The 24863-nt window shown below is 39.8% G+C and overlaps 1 protein-coding gene and 1 long non-coding RNA gene across 6 annotated transcripts in view; one reads left to right on the top strand and one right to left on the bottom strand.

The window, feature by feature from the left end:
* The window catches only part of LOC134660854 (uncharacterized), an 848341-nt gene that overhangs the window by 772657 nt on the left and 50821 nt on the right, over positions 1 to 24863 (top strand). The gene's annotated exons all lie outside the window — the stretch shown is intronic.
* Positions 1186 to 24863, bottom strand: part of LOC134660808 (protein cycle) — a 59182-nt gene continuing 35504 nt past the window's right edge. For 4 of the 5 annotated variants that reach the window (XM_063516611.1, XM_063516610.1, XM_063516607.1 and 1 more), the window contains 11 exons: positions 16673 to 16825; positions 16365 to 16466; positions 10521 to 10592; positions 9365 to 9701; positions 8665 to 8782; positions 4090 to 4290; positions 3532 to 3742; positions 3038 to 3241; positions 2667 to 2782; positions 2065 to 2288; positions 1186 to 1528 (listed from right to left, as the gene is read on the bottom strand). In XM_063516611.1, the coding sequence (XP_063372681.1) occupies positions 1256 to 1528; positions 2065 to 2288; positions 2667 to 2782; positions 3038 to 3241; positions 3532 to 3742; positions 4090 to 4290; positions 8665 to 8782; positions 9365 to 9701; positions 10521 to 10592; positions 16365 to 16466; positions 16673 to 16825 (2011 nt within the window). In that variant the 3' untranslated portion in view covers positions 1186 to 1255. The remainder of the gene's footprint in view (positions 1529 to 2064; positions 2289 to 2666; positions 2783 to 3037; positions 3242 to 3531; positions 3743 to 4089; positions 4291 to 8664; positions 8783 to 9364; positions 9702 to 10520; positions 10593 to 16364; positions 16467 to 16672; positions 16826 to 24863) is intronic. The other variant, XM_063516609.1, reaches the window with a different exon arrangement.

The following is a 24863-nucleotide window of genomic DNA, read 5'->3' as shown; positions in this document are numbered from 1 at the left end:
CTAATGACAAACTTGTTTGACCGGCTATCCCTGTATAGTAAATTTGATGATGTCACCCAATTTCTTCTATCATATGTAATTATGTACATTGGACAGCTTTATGTGGAATATCTTTGTCCAATTTCTATATTCAATATTTGAACAATTTTTTTTTTGATCTGGTAGCTGCCCTCACTGACCCAAAAAGAAAATCCACCCTGTATATTTGCGTGGGTAGCCATTTTGAATTAAATGTCATTCGTAATATTTGACCAAATACACATTTACAAAGATATTGGGGAGATGGAATACTACCCTTAGGCCCACCTTGCACCATTCCACTAATCCGGGGTTAACCGGTTAAATCTGGAGTTACCATGGTTACCAGTACAATTTGACACTAGGTTAACGGTTTAACCGCTTAACCCCGGGTTAGTGGGATGGTGCAAGTGAGCCTGTCATTTAGTTGGTTGACGTCGTTGTCATACAGTATTGTATTACGATTCATACAGGATGCTATTCGTTGGACGACTATGTTGTGAAGTAAAAAAATATGTTATTTGACAATTCACTATATCTTTACTGTGACATGCGGTTGTGTGTCTCATTCCGCACTTCTCTCGTATGCTGCCTGTCAAATATGATCATTGAAAAAAGACCTTGACATTTAAAACAATAGTTTTAAATTCCCACACACGGATCCGTGTCTAAGCATACGAGGGGTTAATACATAAATAAATAAAATAAATATTAGGTATAGGACCTTTTTATACAAATTGACTAATTGTAAGCCCCACGGTAAGCTCAAAAAGGTTTGTGTTGTGGGTACTCAGACAACGATATATAACTATAATATATAAATAGGTACTTAAATACACAGAAAACAACCATGACTCAGGAACACATATCTGTGTCATGACTCTTTTGTCGTCAAGTCATCATCATGGCTGGCATGGAGTCTGTTATAGGCTTTATAATAATAAGTGCTGATCATCTGTTTGGCTGTTTAAGGGACCTATGCCTTCATTTGATATGGCCATTTAAAGTTTTAAAAAGTTTGGAACTCGTTAAATAATGGAATTTGTATGCGACACTGCAGTCCCGAAATCAAGACTGCAATGTTTTTAACTTTTTAATTTTTTGAATGACCATAAACTACGCACTTCGCGACCTATTTTTTAACCGGCAACGTCGACTTTGCCGTCCATTTTTGAGAAAAGATATTTTCCTTGCCACGAAAACAATGTTGACCGTACAAAATAAACAAATGAGCAATTTAAGGCAGCGGCCACGGCAGGCCGGAGAAGTTGACGGGTCCGCCGAGGCCGGCGTCGGCCTCGAGCAGGCTCATGATGACGGCCATGGCGGCCTCGCCGTTCCCGTCGAGGCCGAGAGACTGCAGCGGCGGCGACACGGACGGCGGCGTGCCCGGGAGCTCGGCGCCCGGCACCGGCGGGCTCTCGCCGCCCGCCGCGCTCAGCGACACGTTGTTGCGCACTTGGTTGAAGTTGCCCATCTCCACGCCGAATATGTTGTCCACCAGGTTGGGCTGTAGAAATTAATGTTGTATTATAACTAACTATGGAAAATGCCCAATATTAAAAGGGGGCAACTTTTCAAAGTTTAGTTACTAGGTCAAGTAATAGTGTGTATACTCTTTAAACAACAGTCGTATTTTCGGTTGTGTTCATGTCAAGTGTCAAAATGACTACGGCGTACTAATCTACGAAATTGTACATCGCGCAAGTGAAGTACCTAGAGCTATATTACTATTTTCTCATATAACTTTAAATTAATCGATCATAATAATATATCGATCATATATTTGACGCGAATTACTTTTAAAAGGCTTTATCTTGATGTACATAACTAAATAAGTGGCGTTCACACAATCAGCATGAAAGTATGTAAATACGTAAGTTTTTATAAATCTCAGAATCCACCTTCATAAGACAGATTCTATTCTAAGTTCGAAAAAGCAAGTTGTGGGTGTACATCCGTAATGAGCCGTAGTTCTGGGGCGGTAAGGTAAAGCTTTGGTTTCCTCCGAAAGCGGTGTGTGTGTGTGTGTGTGTGTGTGTGTACCTGTTGCAAGAACACGGCGTCCTGCAGCACGTCGGGCGGCAGGTCGGGCGAGAAGCCGTGCGGCGAGCGGCGCAGCGCCTCCGTCGCGATGGCGCTGCCGATCTTGTGCGAGTCCACCTGCGAATCTATCAGCCGCTGCATTTCCAGGTCCAGTTCTGAAACCCCACTCTGAAAGTCACTCGCGTCTTCGTTGGTCGAAGCCCCGGCCTCTGCCACGTTCGCCTCTACGCACAACATAACAAGCAGATAAATACGACTCGGCCTGTTTACATTGTTATACTTACCTATTGGCTACGTGCCAAGTCAAATCGTTTGCTATATGCTTACATAGAAGATACAGTAAGGCGCAAACCGGCATCAGTCACATAGCCAATGGTCAGCAGCTAAATTTTAATCTGAGCTGAGCTATATTGAATTTGGACACGTATTTATGTATTTTAAAATAATCGATCGATACTAAACCGGTAAGCAGTATGTTGTTTCATGGCATGGCAACGTCAACAGAGGCTACGGTGAAATTAAAATAAACTTAGTTATATTGCACATTTAGTTGCATTCGCATGGGCCAAGCCCCAGACTAGACAGACCACACGGATACGTACTATGTTTATAGATATCGAAGGAGCCAAGCTCCGAGTCGGGCATGAGCGCGGCGTCGGTCTCGCCGAGGATGGTGTTGTTGGCCACCAGGTACTCGATGTCTTTAGTCCAAGGGTTCCTGCAACGGTGCAATCATGCCATTTTATACAGGAACGAGCTTCTTACACAAGCTAGTATCCGGTACATAGAAGTGTTTCAAAATACGATAATGACAGCAGGAGGAAAATTATTTTCTTTTTTTTTCAGAATGAATAGGGCAACTTCCCTTTATTGAGGATCCCGTAGCTAAAATAAGGATGGAATGAAAACACTGTATCGTTGCTGATGTTTCTGCTTAGTAGAAAATTAAAGTTTTAAATGGGGTTATAATCACTTGAACGGCTTGAAGTGCGTCTGCATGCGCGCCAGCGAGCCGTTCTTGCGGCGGAAGGTGAAGGGCGGCGTGAGCAGCGGCTGGCGGCTGAGCAGCGCCGCCTTGTGCGCGCGCGCCACCGCGCCCAGCGCGCCCGCGCCCACGTACTCGTACAGGCTCGTGTCCAGCAGCTCCTGCGGCAGGAACCCCAGCGCCAGCGTCACCCTGCAAACAACGTTTACGCATCAACTTGAGCGTGTTCTTTGTATTTGTCGTGAGCGAGGCGACCCGAACGGTGCGCAAAATAACCAACTTGCGCGTTAGTCGATCGCGGCCGGCGTACATGGGTAAAACATGGACCTATATGTGAATGTGACGGCGTATATGTACCATGTTCCTAGTGCGTGTTTGTGCGTTCTGTAAATGTACCTCCATCCTCGGCATCCCCAGTGGCACCATCGTCCATCCATCGTGGTAGTCGAAGAGATAACAGTTACAAGGTCGAGCGTATGTACCTCTGGTCGACAAAGACAAATTTCCCGTCGGGGGCGTGCCGGGAGACGAACTGCAGGCGCCTGGTGGGCGGCGCGGTTGTGCGCGTGGCGGCGGGCGCGGGGTCGGGCAGCGCGCGCGCGATGGCCACCAGGCACGACATGCTGCCATCGCCGTCGTCGCCGGCCTCGCCGCCCACGCACACCTCCACCGGCGCTGCCAGCTTTAGGTAACCTGCAATGCACATACCCAAATGTTGTTAGCTCAATCAATAGGTAACACAATTTTTTATATAACACTGAGGTACAAGGCGTACATGCATACGGAAATCGCTTTAATGACTAGGTACATTGACTGGCAATATACTGGCGTTTTTAATTTTCCGTCATAACGTTGCTAATCGAACAGATATCTGTCAATCTGTACCTACACAATTTGCCGTCGTGGGGTGAGATAGTTCCATTCGGGACGGGGTTAAGCGTATCCGTTCTGAATTAAAAACGTAGAAACTGGACATGTTCTTTGACAGACTTATGTGCACGAGTGACAGAAGGCGCCAAAGGCGAACATGTAGATCGTACCTGTGCACTGAACGACGCAGAACTTCTTCTCGTTGACTTTCTTCCTTATTTTGGTGGGGTCGGCTTCCTCCTTGACGAGCGCGGGCTGCTGCGGCGCCTCGCTGTCGAGCTTGCACTTGATGCGGCACAGGAAGGAGCGCCGCGCGCCCGGGCACAGCCGCGACGCGCCCGCCACCAGGTCTGCCTTTACTGGCAACATCGCTAGAAATAACGACCATCTACTGTATACGAGGGCATGATTTAAACTCACTTACACACAGGGCATGGATTCACTCTGTAAACCATACGTTTGGTCACTGGTAATCAGTGTTGGCCGAAAGTTAATGCGAATTGAAAATGTTGGCCATTAACCATTATAAATTGAACCTTAAACCGTATCGGACGATTATAAGATAAGATAAAGATAAAAGATAGTTTATTCAAGTAGGCATAATTACAATGCGCTTATGAACGTCAAATAAAGCTAGGTAGACCGGCTCCAACCCTACACCTCTGCCCCGAGAAGATTTAAATCCCCCCTCAATTGGAGGAGGGTATCCCAATATGGGACCGGCAACAAACTCGGCGGGACACATCTTTTCAAAAATAATTACATCTTATAATTAACATGCATTACGAGAAAATAAGGGAAAAAATACAATTTAAATTACTATAGAATTCATGCAATTATACACATAAGGTGTAATAGAAATTTGATTTAGAAAATATACATATGTACATGGAATCATACAAAATCGTAGCTCTTTCAGAAAACATATCAAATTCTTACAAAAGGAAAAGAAAATAAAGTTATTAAAAGAAATGGGAAAACATATTATATAAATCTGATTGATTATTATTAATTACCAACATATAATATTTGATGTGCTTTCCTGCTTACCTGAGCTGTGTCACCTATAACTCTATACATAATACAATGTTTTTAATTGCTACTACTTTTTATTAGTTAGTTTCTGGTTTGGACCATGCATGTTTGTCTGTCAAGTAGTCCTCGACTCTGTAATAAGCTTTTAACATCAATGACTTTTTTAAGTAATTCTTAAGAGCTGGAAAGGGTAATCTTAAAGCATCCTCAGGTAACTTGTTATAAAAATGAATGCATTGCCCAACGAATGACTTTTGTACTTTACGGACACGAAACTTTCTGATAGCAAGCTTATCTCTATTTCTAGTGTTAAAGTTATGGACATCAGAATTCTTAGTGAAGGAGTCTAGATTCTTAATAACATAAATAATACTATCATATATGTATTGGGAAGCTACAGTTAAAATATTAATTTCTTTGAAAAGTTCTCTTAATGATTCACGCGCTCTTAAGTTATATATAGAACGAATGGCTCTCTTTTGTAAGACAAATATAGTCTGTATGTCAGCTGCTTTGCCCCAAACCAGGATACCATATGACATTACACTATGAAAATAACTATAATAAACAAGGCGAGCTGTTTCAACATTAGTCAGTTGTCTAATTCTCCTCACGGCGTAAGCGGCCGAACTTAATTTGTTAGCTAGTGTTCCGATATGAGGACTCCATTGTAGATTTTTGTCCAATGTTAAACCAAGAAACAGAGCTTTATCTACCATCTCTAAGCATTCATTATTCAAAAGTATTTTAGTATCGACTGGTTTAACATTCGGCAAAGAAAATCTAATACATTTGGTTTTCTTAGCATTAAGAAGCAAATTGTTCATAGTAAACCAGTTAAGTACATTAACGAGTGTGCTGTTAATTACACTATAATCGGTAGATTTCCGATCAACCTTAAAAAGTAATGATGTGTCATCAGCAAAAAGAACTATTTCACAAAGATTTTCTACTATACATGGCAAATCATTTATATAAACCAAAAACAGGAATGGACCCAAAATAGAACCTTGCGGCACTCCTAATTGGACTACAGCTCCGCTAGACTGGGTTTTGTTTACAACAACTGTTTGTGTTCTATTGCTAAGGTAAGAAGACATAAAGTTTAGGGCATTTTCTGACAGACCATAGTGTTCTAATTTCAAAATGAGCGTTCCATGATCCACACAATCAAATGCTTTAGAAAGATCACAAAATATGCCAATTGCATCACAAGAATTTTCCCAAATATTATAAATATGTTTAATGAGTACCGAAGCAGCATCGGTCGTGGAACGGCCCTTTGTGAAACCAAACTGATTGCTTGTAAGTAAAGTATGTCTGTTGAAGTGACCCAGTAGATCATTTAACATTAATTTTTCAAAAACTTTACTTAGTACAGGAAGTATTGATATTGGTCGGAAATTAGCCATATTACTCGAGTCACCAGATTTAAAAAGAGGAATGACTTTACTATATTTCATAAGATCTGGAAAGACGCCTTGTGAAATTGAAATATTATAAATTACGGCTAAGTAAGGCGCTATTACGTCTATGACATGACTAATGACTCGAACTGATGTTCCCCATAAATCTTCCGTTTTCTTTAAATTGAGTGACTTGAATGTTTTAACAATATTTGCTGAATCTACTTGGCTAAACTCAAAGTTAATATTACATTTCTTAACATTAGCGCAAAGTAAGGAATGAGCTCGAGACGAAGATGAATGTAGACATTTCGTGGTATTAATAGCTATTTTAGAAAAATAATCTTCGAATGCCGAGGCAACATCGTTGTTTGACATGGTAAGTTGTTTATCCGAGACAATGTTGACTTGACAATCGCGTGATTTACATTTACCAGCTTCCCTATTTATAATATTCCATGTTGTCTTCACTTTGTTGTCCGACACTTTCAGTTTAGAACTTGTATAGTTTGTCTTGGCTGTTACACACACTCTCTTGAAGATTTTTGAGTAGTTCCTTACATAGTCCAGGAAATCAGAATTTTTGTTCAGCTCTCTCTCACCATAAAGTTCATAAAGCCTTTTTCTACTTTTATAAATGCCTGCAGTAGCCCATTCACTAAACTTTGTTCTAGTTTTTGTTTTTGACCCACTAATAGTTTTCTCCTTGAAATTTTGATTAAAATGATAAAGAATCACACTAAAAACATCTTCATACAGACTATTACAGTTATAATGTGAAAATGGTAACATACAGAGATTTTTTTGAATTTCATTTTTGAATGATTCCAAGCGACTACTAGTAATGGGTCTGTATGTTATTGTTTGTGGAGTATCATGAATATCGCTTAAGAAAACAGCCCTTTGACCGCTATGATCAGAATGAAAACAGTTAAATATTTGCTTATCTATACATTCACAATTACAAAATATATTATCCAGACATGTTGCACTAGTTACCCCTACCCGGGTAGGTTCAAGAAACAAGTTAAATAAATTGAATGATTTAAACAAACACAGCATTTTAAGAGTATTACTAGAGGACTCGAGCAAGTTAACATTAAAATCTCCACAGACTATAACATGTTTTTGGCCCTTACATACTAACTTCAGCACACTTTCCATTGTAGTTTCAAATGTGCTGAAGTCAGCTGATGGTGGTCTATAAACACAAACAATAATATATTTTTCTACTCCAGCACTTAAATGTGTCAATTAAATGACTGACAGTGATATCTAAAGCAATGTCATTTGAATGCTTTGTCTATAGGCTCATAAGATGACTGCTAGCAGTCATCTTATGAGTATAATACAACTGCTTTATTTTTTTTAAAGATACAAGTTCCGATCATCTTGATTGAAAGAGGTATGTTTTCATTTACAATAATAACTCTTTTTATATAAATAATAACTTTTTTTTTTAAATAATAACTCAATTTTTTTTAAATAATAACTCTTTTTTTTAATAATCTCTTTTTTTTTAATAATAACTCTTTTTTTTTTTTTGCTGCAGCTGTCATAGAAAAAGTAATGTATGCAACAGCTCATAATTGGTTCTTAAAATTCTCGGGTCTTTTTTTACAAAACTCGACTACGTCTCGTTTTGTAACTTCGACCCTTGAATTTTAAGAACCCTTATTATATCACTGTTGCATAAACTACTATTTTCTAATTCTACACAGGAAATTTCTATAATTCTTTCTATGGAATAATTTACAATATCTTTACGCTCTTTAGATTTCATGCAATTTTTAACAATTATCAGGGAACCACCATGAACAGCAGACTTTCTAGCAAAAAAACTGACTAATTTAAAGTTAACAAAATCAAATAAAAACTGTCCATGTTTCAGCCAATGTATATAGTTTACGATTCAATTTATAATGGTTAATGCCAGCATTTTCAATTTGCATTAACTTTCGGCCAACACTGCTGGTAATACAGACTGGTTCATAACCTTCTCTTGAAACACTGCTTAATTTTGAGCGGGAATATATTACGTAGATTGCCTACCGCTGCCTATACGAAGTGGAATCAAGTCGGATGGCAGGTTTTAGTAATTTGGAGAAAGAATCACACACTCACGCAAAGAATCTCACATCACATCACAATATATTTGGATACACTTGATCAGCGCAATGAGACAAGAAAAACTTTGAACTTTGAAAAAAAAAATATTAGCACTAGTAAAATTAGAACACCCGCTCGTGAGTCAAAAATATAATAAACGTTACAAGAAGAAAAAAAAGTAGCATAATAACTTACTCTTTGCATCGATAAGTCGTTCCCGAGGACTGAGGTAGGAGGAAGACAGTTGCTCCTTCACTTTAGCCACGTCTTTTGGGTGTAGAATGTCGAACAGGCTTTGTCCCAGGAGCTCCGACTAAAACCATCACATCAACAACAAATTATAAACTGGAGTTCTTAGGAGGTAACAAAGAAGCGATACCTAGTTATATTGTGATTTCCAAGTAAGATTTTAAATACCATAATCTTATTTAGAAATCACAAGCAGAAAGAAAACCACGTCGAATTGAACCTTTAAAACTTTAAATATGTATTAATTACTATTGTTTCCCTGGAGACCTAATACACTACAAGACGTAACTAATCTGCACGAAGTGCCCCCAGATACATACACATCAGAATGCACCAATTTTAATAGTCCACGAAATCCATGAAATAAAGTTGGACACTACACCACAAGTGACCCCAATATTGGTGGTTCATTTTATGTATTTTCATACAGTTACCTAGGGAAAGTTGGGCACCGATTGTTTCACTCGGCCAGGTTATAATCTGAAAGTTACCTATATGTATATTGGTGCATTCTCTTGGCTGACGCGGATACTTCGTTACAATAAGAGTTTGCCTCGATCGCATCCAACAACTAACAAGAAACACTCGACTGGTACGTGAAGTAGGAGGCCGTCGATATTGCGTTCCAGGGTAATGTGGAACTTACTTGATCGTATTGGAGCATCCTCTTAACGGAAGCGGACACGTACAAGAGTCTGCCGCGGTCGCAGCCAACCACGAGCAAGAAACAGTCGTGCGCCGCTTGCAGGATGAGTTCGTTGAGCTCTCGCTCAGACAGGAAGGCGGGGCGGGGGCGCGCGGTGAGCGGGCAGGCGGACAGCGCGCCGCGCACCGACCGCAGGTGCTGCACGGCCATGCGCAGCACCGTCAGCTTGTCCAGCTTGCGCGCCATCGCGCCGCACATCGGGATCATCGCGCTCAGCTCCGTTATGTATGTGTTCATCTTGTCGCGGCGCCGTTTCTCTATCTCGGAGTGGTTTTGCCTTAAATTAATCATTTGGAGGTGTTCATAAGTTATATAGTTGTAAGAAAGGGATAAAACATAATTTAACTAAAGTCAAACATAATTTAACTTCAGGCCCGTAAAGTTTTATGAATAAGGGGTTAATATGTAATAAGAGTCACTTAACACCTAATTTTCTACGTACCTACAATATAAACAGGCACGCATGTCAGTATTGTCAGTAGCATAGGTATAGATATATTTGCAACTTTTGTTCTAATCACAGAATAAGTAATAGTATTATCATACAGAACGGACACGCACCGCCCCGCCCCGACTCGGATTACCTCGCCCCGCGACTGGCCGCGACATGAATGTGTGCGTAAGTCGCTCTACTGAGAGCATGCCAGAGGGCCTACCGCGAACAACGTTCGACGTGTTACCTCCCTGTCACACTTACGTTCGTATTTACAAGTGCGACAAAGAGGCAACACGTCGAACGTGGTTCGCGGTAGGCCCTCAGAAGTCCGTCAGATACACAATGACCCGTGTACAGACGTGCCGCGCACACATATAAACGCAAATAATTTTTGATATATGGCGTGTCCGCCCTGTAGTTCTAATAAAAGTTATCTTTGGTTCGATACACCTCCAGTTATTTTTAGTCTGTAACATAAGGACGAATGGACGAAAACTAAAATGATTTCGTTTCTGCTAAGTACTTGGGCAACCGAACCATCAAAACGTCTCTCCTGTATCTAAAGATCCCATCTTCTAGTTCTTTATTAACTATTAAGTAATAGTTAAATACCACTTTAGGATTTAGTGTAGTGTTAAGGCGGGTGTAGTGGGCACTCACTTCTTGTCGGGCAGCGTGAGGGTGGAGCGTGTGTCATCGTCGGCGTCGTCATCGCATGCGCTGCCGGCTCCACTGCAACAGAAACACCGTGCACGTCACATGACACGTGACGCGATTCTGATTACTAAGGTTAGATGCTGCGATAAGAGACAGGTTAGATACTAGTAGGGATTTCTCATACTGCACTATTGCAATGGTAAAACCAGCGGGCGATGGGGTCGTCACTTCCCTATATGTATAATATTATTATCCTAGTTATATAGGTAGTAGGCATTCTGTAGTGTACTTACTTACGTAAAACTTTTAGGTATGTGAGCACTTATGTGAGAAATACAAAATGGGACAATATCGCGTACGTAAACATGTTCCGATGTGTCGTAACTTGTAACACCTCTAATACTTGTAAATGCGAATGGTTATTGGCCAGTACTAAATATCAGAACCGAGAAAAACTTCTTACATATCAAGCTCCCTATTTTGTCATGGGTTGAGATAAGACATGCGTTTGTGAGTGTGAAGTGTGAGTACCTATTCGCTTGAGCGTATGCAGAACGCGGGGCGTCGCGCATTTGAATAATTTGTGTTCGGATCGGATACAGATTTAGAACTATTTTGAATTTCAAATGCTGATCCTGTTAATAAACTAAATAAATTTGACCATTTGTGACAGTCATTTTATTCAAACATAGTCTTTCATGGGATTAGATTTTCAAGTGGACTCCGGAATTCGTTAAGATGAGGAGATGGTAATTTTTCCTTGGCTTTCGTTCCCAATAGAGACCTACAGAATAAAACGCTTAGTACAGATTAACCTCTTGTCTCTGTGTTTGATAAGGCTCCTGATTCTGACCGAATGTTTAGTCCTAGTTCAATTTGTTTCGAGAACGATTTTTTCAGCTCTATTTATTCAGCACAACCGAGGTTTAAAGTCACGATTTTTGACTAGCACACATACAGTTTAAATCAGTTGACGCTTTACTAGAGATGTGAATGAAAATAATACATAGCACCTACCAAGACTTAGCATGATACAATTTGTGTGGATATATGTTGAGAAATTATCAGGTAAATGTCATTCCCAGTTTTTATCCCTCACCCTTGTTGACAGCAAAAAACTTATCTTTCAAACACATGCCTTAAAACCCTCGCAACGCTTAGGATACCAAGTTTAGAACCACGAGCGTAGGGACGTGGTTCAATTTTGGAATATATCCCTTGATCTGATATCAATATACCCTTGTATAAAACATAGGTAACTATTGTTTTTAAACCCCGACGCAAAAAGAGGGGTGTGAATAGATAGGTTCTTACTGTTCTTAGCTATGTTTATTAAAAATCCATCTAGAGAGGTTTGAAGAGTAAGTATCAGCTCTTTTCCAAAATGATGTACTTACTTAAGGCACTTTTGGCATAATGTTTTTTTTAAATTATCAATTTAATAGTTATATATGTTTTTTTTATTACCTACTAAAATTAATAAGAAAATGTATCACAGTCTTAAATGGTATGATATAAGATTATAAAGGATATAAGATAATTGAGGAGGAGGTACCTACCCCAAACGCATCAATTAGCTGAAGTAATGAACGCAGATGCCCTTGAGGACTAAACTTAGATTGCTCAATTAGCAAACGTCGTGAGGCATTGGCGGCTTCAATCATGAGTATCATGAAATAGGTGAGTCTCATCTATCAACATTAAATTATGAATGTATGTTGTTTAGGTATATTGTTTTTACCATAAAAATATGAGTTTAACACTATTTTGGTAAGTATAAAAACATTAGATTACGTATGCCACGTGGCCGCAAACGCCGACCACCAGTTTTTCATGAGTGACGTCACTTTATTCAGAAACAAGTGTTCTAATAGGTATGACGTCACAAGCTCATAAGAATGGCGGCTGCCTTAACGGCGCGAACATATTTCGTTTACATTTTGTTTGATTTTATACAATTTTTAGGGTTCCGTACCCAAAGGGTAAAAACGGGACCCTATTACTAAGACTCCGCTGTCCGTCCGTCCGTCCGTCCGTCCGTCCGTCTGTCACCAGGCTGTATCTCACGAACCGTGATAGCAAGACAGTTGAAATGTTCACAGATGATGTATTTCTGTTGCCGCTATAACAACAAATACTAAAAACAAAATAAAATAAAGATTTAAGTGGGGCTCCCATACAACAAACGTGATTTTTGACCGAAGTTAAGCAACGTCGGGCGGGGTCAGTACTTGGATGGGTGACCGTTTTTTTGCTTGTTTTTTTTGCTCTATTTTTTGTTGATGGTGCGGAACCCTCTGTGCGCGAGTCCGACTCGCACTTGGCCGGTTTTCTTTGCGATGTTATTTTCATGAAATAAAAATACCAGTTGGCTATCATGTGAACATTTATAAATACTAGTGTCCGACCGAAGGTTCGGTTTCGGTTTCGGTTTCGGCCAGTTTCGGCCAAAAAATCATGTTTCGGCTGCAGTTTCGGTTTCGGCCAAAAAACGACCGAACCTTTCGGCCGGGCCGAAACTTACGAAATGGTACTTCGGACAAAGACCAAAAGTTGGGGAATAAGTAGGACAACAATATTAATACCTACATATACTGATTCATGTATATTAGGTACAGGCATTAATTGGTTTATTATAAAACACAATTCCACTAATGAGGACGCCACTGGACGGTTGACGCAGTCTTAAGAGGCTGTCAATACCTATAAGTGAATGAGATAGCACTGTCGCATGTTACTGGGCCCTGGGCAAGATAATAATAAGAAAACTAGCATTACTTTTTACCTCAATTTACCATTGGTTTATGTTCCACATGTCCTCTACTTCAGCTTAGCCTTTGGCCTCGCTGCGCCATGCTCGGCCTGCGGTCTCGCTTTTGAATACAATGGACATTGGTTGGAGTCTGTGCTCAACTACTTATCCTGAAGCCTTAAGCACGGCTTTGACTTCGCATGAAAGTTCGCCTCAATGGGGCACTTCGGACTTTTCGGCCCAGGTGAAGATTGGTACCCGGCCTTGCGATATTGTTAACAAAAAATTTCGCGCTCGCTGCGCTCGCGTTTTTAGTTGACCCTGTGTCTACATGTTAGCTTGACTGGTGAATGAATAGAGTTAGACCAAGAAAATTCTGCAATGATTTTGATAGCATACGCAGTGCAACTAGTGCAAATGTTATTTATACGTCATAATTTCATAGAAGTTTTGACGTTTAAAATAACACTTGCACTGCGTGTGTTATCAACTTATCAAAATCGTTGCAGAATTATCTTGGTCTAACTCTAGTAATTTTCATAAAAAACTGCTTAAGTAACATCAATTTCAAGGACATTGGGTGTTGACAGCCCCATAATATGTGTGTAAAAGCGGTTTTATGACATTTTTTCAACGATTTTAACTAGTCTACAAAAGTTTCGGTTTCGGTTTCGGTTTCGGCCGAAACTAGAGCCAAAGCCGAACATTCGGTTTCGGTTTCGGTTTCGGCAAAAAAACATGTTTCGGTCGGACACTAATAAATACATATTTGAAAAAAAAAACCGGCCTAGTGCGAGTCGGACTCGCGCACCGAGGGTTCCGCACCGTCAACAAAAAATAGAGCATACAAGCAAAAAACCGGCCAAGTGCGAGTCGGACTCGCGCACGGAAGGTTCCGCACCATCAACAAAAAATAGAGCAAAAAAAATAAGCAAAAAAACGGTCACCCATCCAAGTACTGACCCCGCCCGACGTTGCTTAACTTCGGTCAAAAATCACGTTTGTTGTATGGGAGCCCCACTTAAATCTTTATTTTATTCTGTTTTTAGTATTTGTTGTTATAGCGGCAATAGAAATACATCATCTGTGAAAATTTCAACTGTCTAGCTATGACGGTTCGTGAGATACAGCCTGGTGACAGACGGACGGACGGACGGACGGACGGACAGCGGAGTCTTAGTAATAGGGTCCCGTTTTTACCCTTTGGGTACGGAACCCTAAAAATTAGAATAGCCGATTATACGCGAGACGCTGCCCCGTGGCTACGCCATATGGACGAGAAGTATGTACTTTCAATCCCTATACCTAACTTACTTATTTCTCATCAACACTATTTTATTTTAAAACTAATAAATATTTACTACGAGTATATTGCAGACTTTAAAGACCATTTATTTCAATATTTATTTACCTATTTGGGTTTCCATAGACATTGTGGTTATTGTTTACCGATGTCGCCAAAGAAATAAGCACGGTCTCCAATATCTATTCTAAAGTGATTTTTGTCCATAATTATAGTTTAGCCATAAGACACACAGTAAGTAGGTCCTGAATTATTAGTTTATTCGCGAAGTAAAATCATAGAAACAAAAACACTCGCATTTTACAACAGTCGTCAATGAGTTAATTTAACTGAATCCGTATAAGTATAAAAGTCCATTTTGTGTTGCTCGAGTTTTACGCGGCATTTTAACCAGTAACAATAAAGTCATAACCCCTTTAAAAAGTTTGAGAGGTGGCATTTTGATAAGTGTCAGTGGTGCTGGTGAGGGGTCGGGTGCTCAGGTGGGCGCCGAGGGCTTCGGTCGCCGCGCCGTCGTCGCCCGGCAACGCGCCCGTCGCTGGTCGCAGCCGCTGCCTCCGCTCAGCTCTAATTGCTTTCATTGTATTCACTTATTTGCGATGACGGGGTATTCAATGCAAAGGTCTAATGTTCACATAGGTACATTGTACGGAGTTACGATGGATGCATTATGGCTTTAGTTACTCGTACATACAGCATCAAAAGTGCGTACTCGCGTGTCAAAAGTATCTACCATTCTTTAACAGCTTATGAAAAAGAGATACTTATGTCTCTATGTAGTACAATTATACTGTGGCAGACAATTTAGAACCCGAGCTGTAGAGGTAGGTCGGTATACAGGTATTATAATCTTTATTTGGACAAGTTTTCCGGGTGGCAGATCGTTTTGGCGCGTTGTTTTATCAATATCATACGCTACTATTGATGCTGACTGTACCTACTACTTTCAAGACCTTTCTGTAGTACCTACCTAGCAGTAAGGCGCACACAAATTACTAAAATATAGTTCAACATTTTTAAGGTGTCCGAATGTTACGTTACAGAGTTGTTCATTACATTTGGAGTTTTCTGTATTTTGCTTACCTGTGTAGGACCTTGTACTTTGTTACCTTGTAAACATTTTATTGTTTTTACGATGCTGTAGCTGAATGTGACTTTGTGAAATATTGGACAAAGTTTACGAAGTTTGTTAGAAATACTCATTGTGGCATTGGACGAAACCTGCGATGTGGTATTCAAAATATGTGTTCAAATTTTCTACAATATATTGTTTGAAGTGAAGTGGTGGTGGTGGCCGAGTGGATATGACGCCCGACTTTCAATCCGGAGGTCGCGGGTTCAAATCCTGGCTCGTACCAATGAGTTTTTCGGAACTTATGTACGAAATATCATTTGATATTTACCACTAGCTCTGACGGTGAAGGAAAACATCGTGAGGAAACCTGCATACATCTGCGAAGAAATTCAAAGGTGTATGTGAAGTCCCCAATCCGCATTTGGCTAGCGTGGGGACTATAGCCCGAGCCCTCTCGCGCATGAGAGGAGGCCTGTGCCCAGCAGTTGGACGTATATAGGCTCAAATTATTATTTTTTATATTGTTTGAATGTTTGGTATAATCGTGTTTTAACATGCGCGTCGGCAGGGGACCAAATCTTACCCTCTCCACCCGTCCGATAGGCCTTCGGTGATATCAACTTGCCCGTTTTCGCCCATCAACAGGCGAACGCTCTTGGTTTTTAAATATTAGCCGGCCACAGCCAGACAGACAGACAGACGATTAAAGCAACTTACTAAGATGATCCCTTGCGTTTACGATTGGAGCTCGGCGAGGAGGGTATGGCTGGGGCGTGCAGGTTCGGCTCGCAGCTGGACATTTCGTAGCGGCCAGCGCCACTGTAACATCGTGAATCGTTAATTCGGTAGGTACTTTCACGACTGGCTAGATCGGACAGAAATTTTTCAATTATGAATAGACAACATAATTTTTGTAGCAATTTAGACGCCTTGTGGCGTGGGAATGATCTGTATGTATGCCCAAATTAGCTGAAAAATAATAATTAAATGCCTGAAGCCGTAAACTAGTAGGTACGTAAACTTACAAGTGCTTGTCCTTTCTCTTGCGCGGGTCATGACGCGGCTGCGAGGAGGGTGGCTGGTGCAGCTGCGCCGGGAGCAGCGCGCCGACCGCGTCGGCGCAGCTGCCCGCGCTTGCTGTCAGCTCATACGGCGGTGCCGAGCTCGCGTTAGGCGCACTGTACACACAAAACAAAACATCGTCACTGCGACATAATATACAGGATCATTTTTGGGTCGTTAGCCATATTGACCTCGCGCAATATGGCTAACGGTCCAAAAATGACCCTATGTATCTATATTTTAATTAATACTAGCGACCCGCTCCGGCTTCGCACATGTAGTTCAACCAATTTACACAAATGACAAAACCTTTACAAATTATACACCTAAAACTTCCTCAAGAATCAATCTAAAGTGAAAACTGCATAAAAATCCGATCAGCAGTTTTTGAGTTTATCGCGGATACACATACAGACGCGGCAGGGGACTGTCTGTAAAATCCCATTTCACAATGAATTTCAAATAGTCCAGAGACTCCAGAGTCACCCAATTAAAAACAGGTCAATACTTATAGTTACTAGGTTCATGTTAAATTAATCAAATTTGAAGTAAGTCTTATTTATTACCTAATATCAATTTTACAGTCATTGTCCACACTAAAGATATAATAATGTTTTAGCTGACCGTTGACCGGTAAAAAATACCAATAAGACAGAGTTTTTTTTACTGTGCGATAATTCATTTGGTACATTTCGAAAAGAAAGCATAATACATTATCTTAAAATGGTCACTGCCAATAGTTAATACAACACTGCAACTCGAAATGTATTCTTGTCCTTGTTATACACGTCCCCAGCGTACGAGTAGGTAATGGATGTGAACGATGCTATACTCGGTATGTAATGCAGTGCAGTTGTAGTTCAAGTGCAGGGTTACGATTATTGCGCAACGCTTCGCTAAGGTAAACTTAGCCATGCGCTGACTAGAGTGCCTAGGTATTTAATATATGTAGGTACCTAACTGCCTTTTAATACCTAGTACATATTTCTCTCCAACATGCTTATAAATATGAGCCTGTTAAGTTTCTTCAAAAGTATTAGCAACATATGTGCTATGACTATATTATTATTGTGACCATTGTACGGTGTGCCAATCAATATATTTGTTACTGCATTTTTTTACATAAGTATTTAGGTGTCGTAAATGTACATAATTAGGTAAATGGGTATGGTAATTGGTATGTCGCAGGGATCGATCGGCAATTAAATCATTTTAAGGAGAGTATCGTTTTCGTGTTGTAGGTAAGGTAAAAACCCTTAGCAATAAAAATAAGTTTATGGTTATACAGGGTGTTTGGCAGATGACCCGCCAAATTTTTTTGTGGTGTTGGTGGTATCATTTCCTTCCTTTCCGTCCTTGGAACTTTAGTCCTAGGAGCCACGGTTCTGGAGATACGATTTTTTAAATGTTTTTCCTAAATTACACAAAATCTGTTTACTTCCAAATACCTGCTAGTTTTTGTTACAAGGGGTAACTTGGGAAGGAGACGGGCCGGACCTGCATGACAGCCAGTTCGGATTCCGGAGGGGGCGGTCCACGATAGACGCGGTGGGAGCACTCAGGGAATTCGGAGTGGTAGCGTAGGGTAAGAAGGATGAAGTGGTGGCAGTGTCGCTGGACATCGCCAACGCGTTCGGCTCTCTCCCCTACACGGTAAATAGGGGAGGCACTCCGTTACCATGGAGTGCCTCATTACTGGAGGCGCTTCGTGGAGCACTACCAGACGGGGCGGACTACCTGACGGGGCGGGTAGTGCTCTACGAGCGGAGAGGGAGCTGCCTCGGCTCTGCGCCGCCTACTTCCCAAGTTACCCCTTGTAACAAAAAACTAGTATTTGGAAGTAGACAGATTTTGGGTAATTTAAGAAAAACATAAAAAAAAAACATATCTCCAGAACCGTGGCTCCTAGGACTAAAGTTCCAAGGACGGAAAGGAAGGAAATGATACCACCAACACCACAAAAAATTTTGATGGGACATCTGCCAAACAGCCTCTATTTTCGTGTATCAGTCTCAAATGCCTCCATCCAATATCAACTCACTACTCAAGATAGATGTGTGCACCCTGCCGCGATTAGCCTATTAGATGAAAACGCAACCTATGAATGCAATGCAAATAAGTGTTACGAAATACATCCGAGATGCATAATTTCCATAGGTTATATGCGTTCGCGCTTTGCCATATCGTGCGCACACGGAAGCAGCGTGACCTTGCAGCCCCCCCCCCCCCCCCCCGCAGCACGTGATGCCTGCCCCGCGCCCTGCACATCGTTGCAAACTAATGCAGCGAGTGCACATCACAAACAAGGTCTTGCTTGTATGTGGAATCAAAGCTAGTTGTACATTAGCTATTACTGTTGCCGCAGCGTAGCGGAAACTATTAACGTGCATCTGTTATCTAATCTAATACCTTTAAACGAGCAATTCTTGTTTATTTATTTATTTATATATATATTTCGGAGATCTCGGAAACGGCTCTAACGATTTCGATGAAATTTGCTAAGTATACGGGGGTTTTCGGGGGCGAAAAATCGATCTAGCTAGGTCTTATCTCTGGGAAAACGCGCATTTTCGAGTTTTTATGTTTTCCGAGCGAAGCTCGGTCACCCAGATATTCTGTACTTAAATGTGCATTTCTATTGCAGAACAGGTAGGTAATTACTAGTGCAAAGGCATAATCAGTAGGTACGTTACATCTAATGGTTAATAGGTTGGTACTTAGGTAGTAACCTAATTTAATAAGTTCTAATATTAGAAATTACATAAAGCCAAAGGCAGCGCAACCACTTTCAAGCTCCTCTTATAAAAAAATTGAGCAATCAGAGCAATACTTTTAGTCGGGTAGTTGCACAAATCTTTGTTTTGACATTTTGCTGGGACATCAGTTAGCCGCGACCACGACCAGTGAAACCTGTGTCGAAACGTCGGTAAATAAAAGTAATAAAATAAATTTCGCGACAGACCCGTCTTTATAAATATGTTAGTTAAATGTGTTCAAAACGCGAAAGGATCAAATATTATAAACACAATGTCTGTGTGCATATCCAAATTCTATATTTAAATAGGTACAATTAAAAGTTTATTTTTAATTATGGACCGACATGGTACTAAAATAGAATTAAGAAGATTGATTATATATATATACCGTGTAGAATCATTAATGATAATTAAATTTCAGTTTAACAGTGTCATCACGTCTCCATCGCCTCAGAGGTGGGTATCGGTCACTATACGTAAGTTTCGCTCAGTTGTGTAAGGATGACCGCATCATGGTAGACTAAGGTTCGCAAACCATGACGCACCTGCTGGATTGACCCGCGTACCCGCACTCCTGCACCTCCTGGCCTGCAATCTGATGGCTCGTCTCTATCATCATACTGGCCCACTTAAGATGGGCCAGCGTGTAGAGAGGGTAGTAGTGTCGGATGACTTATGGCGCGGCGGGATGGCGATAGGATGGCCACGGTGCCGGTTTCTCGTTCGCAAATCAAAGGTGCGTATGGTGCGTATAGCGTACATATCTACAGGTGCCCATTCCATAATGCGTGCTCTCAACCATCGCTCTTCTCTCGATGATCCAGCGCTGGGCCATCGTGTAGAGGAGCCATATCCATCGCTTGGCCATCACGCTGGTCCAACATCGTTTCCACGCCCCATATTACCAACTAGCGGGACTCCCCTAAACCTATTTCATCGTAAAGGTCACAATTTCCAATATACATTGAGTAACTTTGAAAGGTAGGTAGTATTAGGTAATACCGCTAATGTTACGAAAGAGGCGTAGGTTAGTTAGGTAATTTCACTTTATAGGTCTCGAACCGACGGGGCTTCTACGATGACGACATAGGGAAAAAGCCTGATTTTACAGAGCTTGTTTATTGAATAAAGAAAACCGACTGAAACAAGATAAAAAAAATATTACCCTTTTAAGTATTTAAATGTGCTAGCAATGATATGTTTGAAGTAGGGCATGCTCCCGGGAATTCCCGGTTCTCAAATTCCCGGGAATTTTATAGTGTTGAAAGAACCGGTACTGAAGACCCGGTAACGGTGCTTCCCGGTTCTCATCAGTATGCGTATTTATTCTCATTTCAATAGTAGTTGTCTTAGTATTTAGCTCCGGACATTAACTAACATTTTAATAATGGTGCTATGAAACGGGGGATCCAAAAATAACCCGACAAACTAACCTAGTAAAGTGGTAATTTGTAAAAATTCACCAAGTTTTCTATTTCAACTTTGTTTTTATCTGAAACATCGTTCAGTACTTTTATGCCGGTTACATAAAGGACTAATGATATTAGCAATCTATGTATGTTTATGTCATATGCCCCAATGGAGCCTTAAAGCTTTTGACCCGGGTGACTTAAGCTATAATCTTTAAACAACTTTTAAATCACAAGTAGGATATTATTTATTTATTATATTCGAATATTCTTATTCTAGGTTTGGTTTTATATGAAAATATTCCGTTCTTGGGTTGAATTTTTAACTCCTGTATCCCGTGCCGTCATAGTGCTGAGTGCATCGACTACGGCCGTGTTGCTCGTACACCTTTAAGCCCAGGCGCAGGCAAAGTGTGCCGGTTAATTTTGTAAAATAGATGGAAACGCTAAAAGTGCTTTTTCACCTCAGCAGCTCGAACAAGGGTACTTTGATTCTAAAAAACAGTGAGCAAAATGCGATTTTGCTCACTGAGTGAGACAAAATGACATTCAAGTGACCTTTATAGTCAAATGTCATTTCAACATGCGGGGTCTAATAAAAGATCGAAATACTTGGGTTCTATTATCTCTGTCCCTTTCACACTGTTAGCAAAAAGAAACAGACAAAAAAAGTTAAAACGACATTCAACAGTATATTCACGGTTTATAATAGACCCCCGAAAAACTTCAGACCGCATCGTTCCAAACCACGTACGAGTATGAATTCTTAATAATTAATAAATAAAAATAAAGTTTAAGATTTGATAAAAACTGATAAAATACGATATTTTAGGTATTTTATTGTACAATTAAAATAACGAACTCAAAAAATACACAGATCATCACGCAAAATTAATTATTTTACTTTTAAGAATTTCTACCATAGTTGACAAATAGTACGTATCCGCAATTCGGACCGCATCTTACAAAGATTTTTTTTACAAAAAAAAAATTGTCGATTGAAGTGTCAGTTAATGTTTGTTATTTCTATATTATTTTACTGGAATTTATTATTACGTTTTGTTTTTGTGTTCCATTGCGGTAGTTAAACTTAATTGTTTGTATATCTTAAGAAAACATGAGTGCAGGTATTAAGTGATGAAGAAGGATTACATTTTTCAAGTTGTCTAATAGGTATGTTCTCACTGCGCTGAGGTGAAAAATGTTGTGTACTACACGAGATCAAAGTTATTTACATCTCGTGCGCTTTTGAGTCCCTTACTACGCTCAAGATTCTAAATTAGATTCACTCGCTACGCTCGTGAATCTATTATAGAATCTTTCGCTTGCACGGGACTCAAAATAAGCACTCGAAGAAATATCAAACTTTGATCACTTGTTGTACAAATAACTATTTTTATATAAAGTAAGTCGTTTATTAATCCTTATGAAATTGTTCATATGAAAATATGTAATTCATAAAGATTGTACGCTAACACAAACAATTTCTTAAAAAGAATCATAAGATGCCTTGAGAACCGGGAAGAACCGGGAATCCCGGTTCCGGCCATGTTCAGAACCGGGAAATAAAATTCTTGGTACCGGGACCGGTACTGCATGCCCTAGATTGAAGTCGATGCCAAGTCAAAGAGTTAAAAGCGTCAACACACTGTCAACCCATAATGTCTCCAAACATTGTCATAAATGTCATAATCCTTAAGCCTAATTAGTTATGATTAGCGTAAAAAAAGAGAAGGCGTATAACTAATTTTTTTGTTCATACTAAATGCTTGAAGAATATTTCTTTTAATTTCTGGCTTTTTCAGTGCCATAACCTAGGTTGGCCTCAAAGAAGCTTTTGATCCCGGAGGTGTGTAAATATATAGTTTTGGAGCGTTGGCTTGTAAAGATGTTTATGAACTCGACGATACAGCCAGCTGCGAAATTGCATGGACACATTATGAATGAATTCATTCATAAAGTGGCCCTCGTAGAATCCTCGTAGAGTTTAATGCAGAAGAATCGTGTAACTTATTATGTAACATACTTGGGCATTTATACAGTATATAAATATTATTTTAGTTGATAGGTTACCTAGTTACGTAACAGTTTGGTCTGCTGGGCGGTGTTTGCGCGGGGAGTGGCTCGCGATGGGCGGAGAATACAAGACGACGCCCACTACAATATGGAACCTCTAAGGACAGTTATAATTTTCGTTCAAAAGTTCTATTTAAGTTCAAAACTTGTAACTTGTAAGAACATTCTAAATGTTAAAGAATCCTTACCCCAAAAGTAAGCTACAGGCAGCGACAAAAGAGTAACACAAATATTATACAAAAAACAGCGTACAAAAATGTCCAATTAAAACTTCAAGTTAAGACTTAGCAATAGTAATTTTGCAAATATTTATTAACAAAAAAGAAACAACAGGGACCGCCCAAAACTAATTCCAATAATTAAGCTGAAGTTAAGCTGTATACGAGTAAATAAAGCTACTCGTGTAGTCAAATTTCAATATTTGGTCCCATTGCTATCGTATTATATTTGGACAAATCTAACTAACTTCGTATAAGTACTTATACATATTATCGCGATCGTCAATTTAATAAAATTTGTCGTCGACGCATTTAAATACGCGTGATGCAAGTGCAATAGCTAAAGCCAAGAAAATATTCTATAAAAATACGTTGGAACATGATACATTTTTTGTTTTTTAATTATTATTTTTTCAGCCTAGGTGTACACTATGCCTTACATTTTCCAGACAGTCACATGGATTCCACATAGTCACTGTCCCAAGATTTGGATTATGAAAAACAATTATTGTTGGCTGATATTTTATTAAATCGCCGTGTTTTGCCGTTAACAATTCTAAATGAATATTCCGCAATGAATATTAAAATATAGTTTGTACATATAATGATTTGTAACTTATTTATACCTACCTACCGAAAATATTAATGTGTAGTAGTCAAAAAGTCAAAATAACGCTGTTGTGACGAACTGAACGTATACTTTATCCTCAACGATTACGTGTTCTATTCAGTTTATAATCTAAGCCTGTTTTAAAAAGTTTATGACATTATTTTCAATATAAAAACTGTAGATGGCACATATAACAATACTTTTAATATTTATAATTAATTTCATAGATATTTGTGACGATCCGGAACTAGTTTCACAATGATCTCACCTGATAATGTTATTTCCTATATTCCTGAATATTTTTAAGTCATTTTCCTAATTAATGTACTCTAACTAATCAAATAAGCAATCAAGTTTCAAAATTGAAGTCAACATTTTTTGCTTTTCCGTTTCGTCACGTGTACACTTTTTCTGAAAAAAGCCCACTTAGGATATTTGATTTTAGAAATTGTGCTATATAACCGTTTCTATACTACGTATTAGATCTACCAGTTGGGTGTGGGATCTTTAACTTGAATTGAGCACAACGTTGAACATTGAAGGTGACAGTCCATCCCAACGACAGCTGCACTAGTGTTCATTTTACTATGAAAATTGACAGTAACACCGACGCGTTCAGTACCAGTAGTGCAGCTGCGGTCAGAAATGGAATGTTACCCTGAGGGTGAAGGTTTCAATGGCATTAGGTAGTTATATTTGCAAGGTCTGGCAGCACGCCGCAGCAGTACGGCTTCGCAAGTTAGGTTCACTGGCGAATCGATACCTACGTCATTAGTTGGCTGCCACAACTAATACAATAACACTAATTAATTTACCAATTTACGAAGCCTGCGTATACATTTGCAATTAACTTTAAAGTTTGAGTTCGAAAGAAGCCTTACAAGCGTGCAAGTATAATTTTCATGTGGCTAAATGGTATGATTGAACGAGAACTACATTTATTATAAGGTAACTCGCATTTTTTAAAATACATATTTTAATTATATTATATACTGGTTAAAAGTATGAATATTTACAATTATACTAACATGATAATAATATTTTCTTCGGGTTGGTGTGGTGAAATATTGTGTTTCACTCAGGGG

This window comes from Cydia amplana, chromosome Z (assembly GCF_948474715.1).
Source record: "Cydia amplana chromosome Z, ilCydAmpl1.1, whole genome shotgun sequence".
Lineage (NCBI taxonomy): Eukaryota > Metazoa > Arthropoda > Insecta > Lepidoptera > Tortricidae > Cydia > Cydia amplana.
The sequence above is the reverse complement of the archived record's forward strand: the minus strand, read 5'-3'. Positions and strand labels throughout refer to the sequence as shown.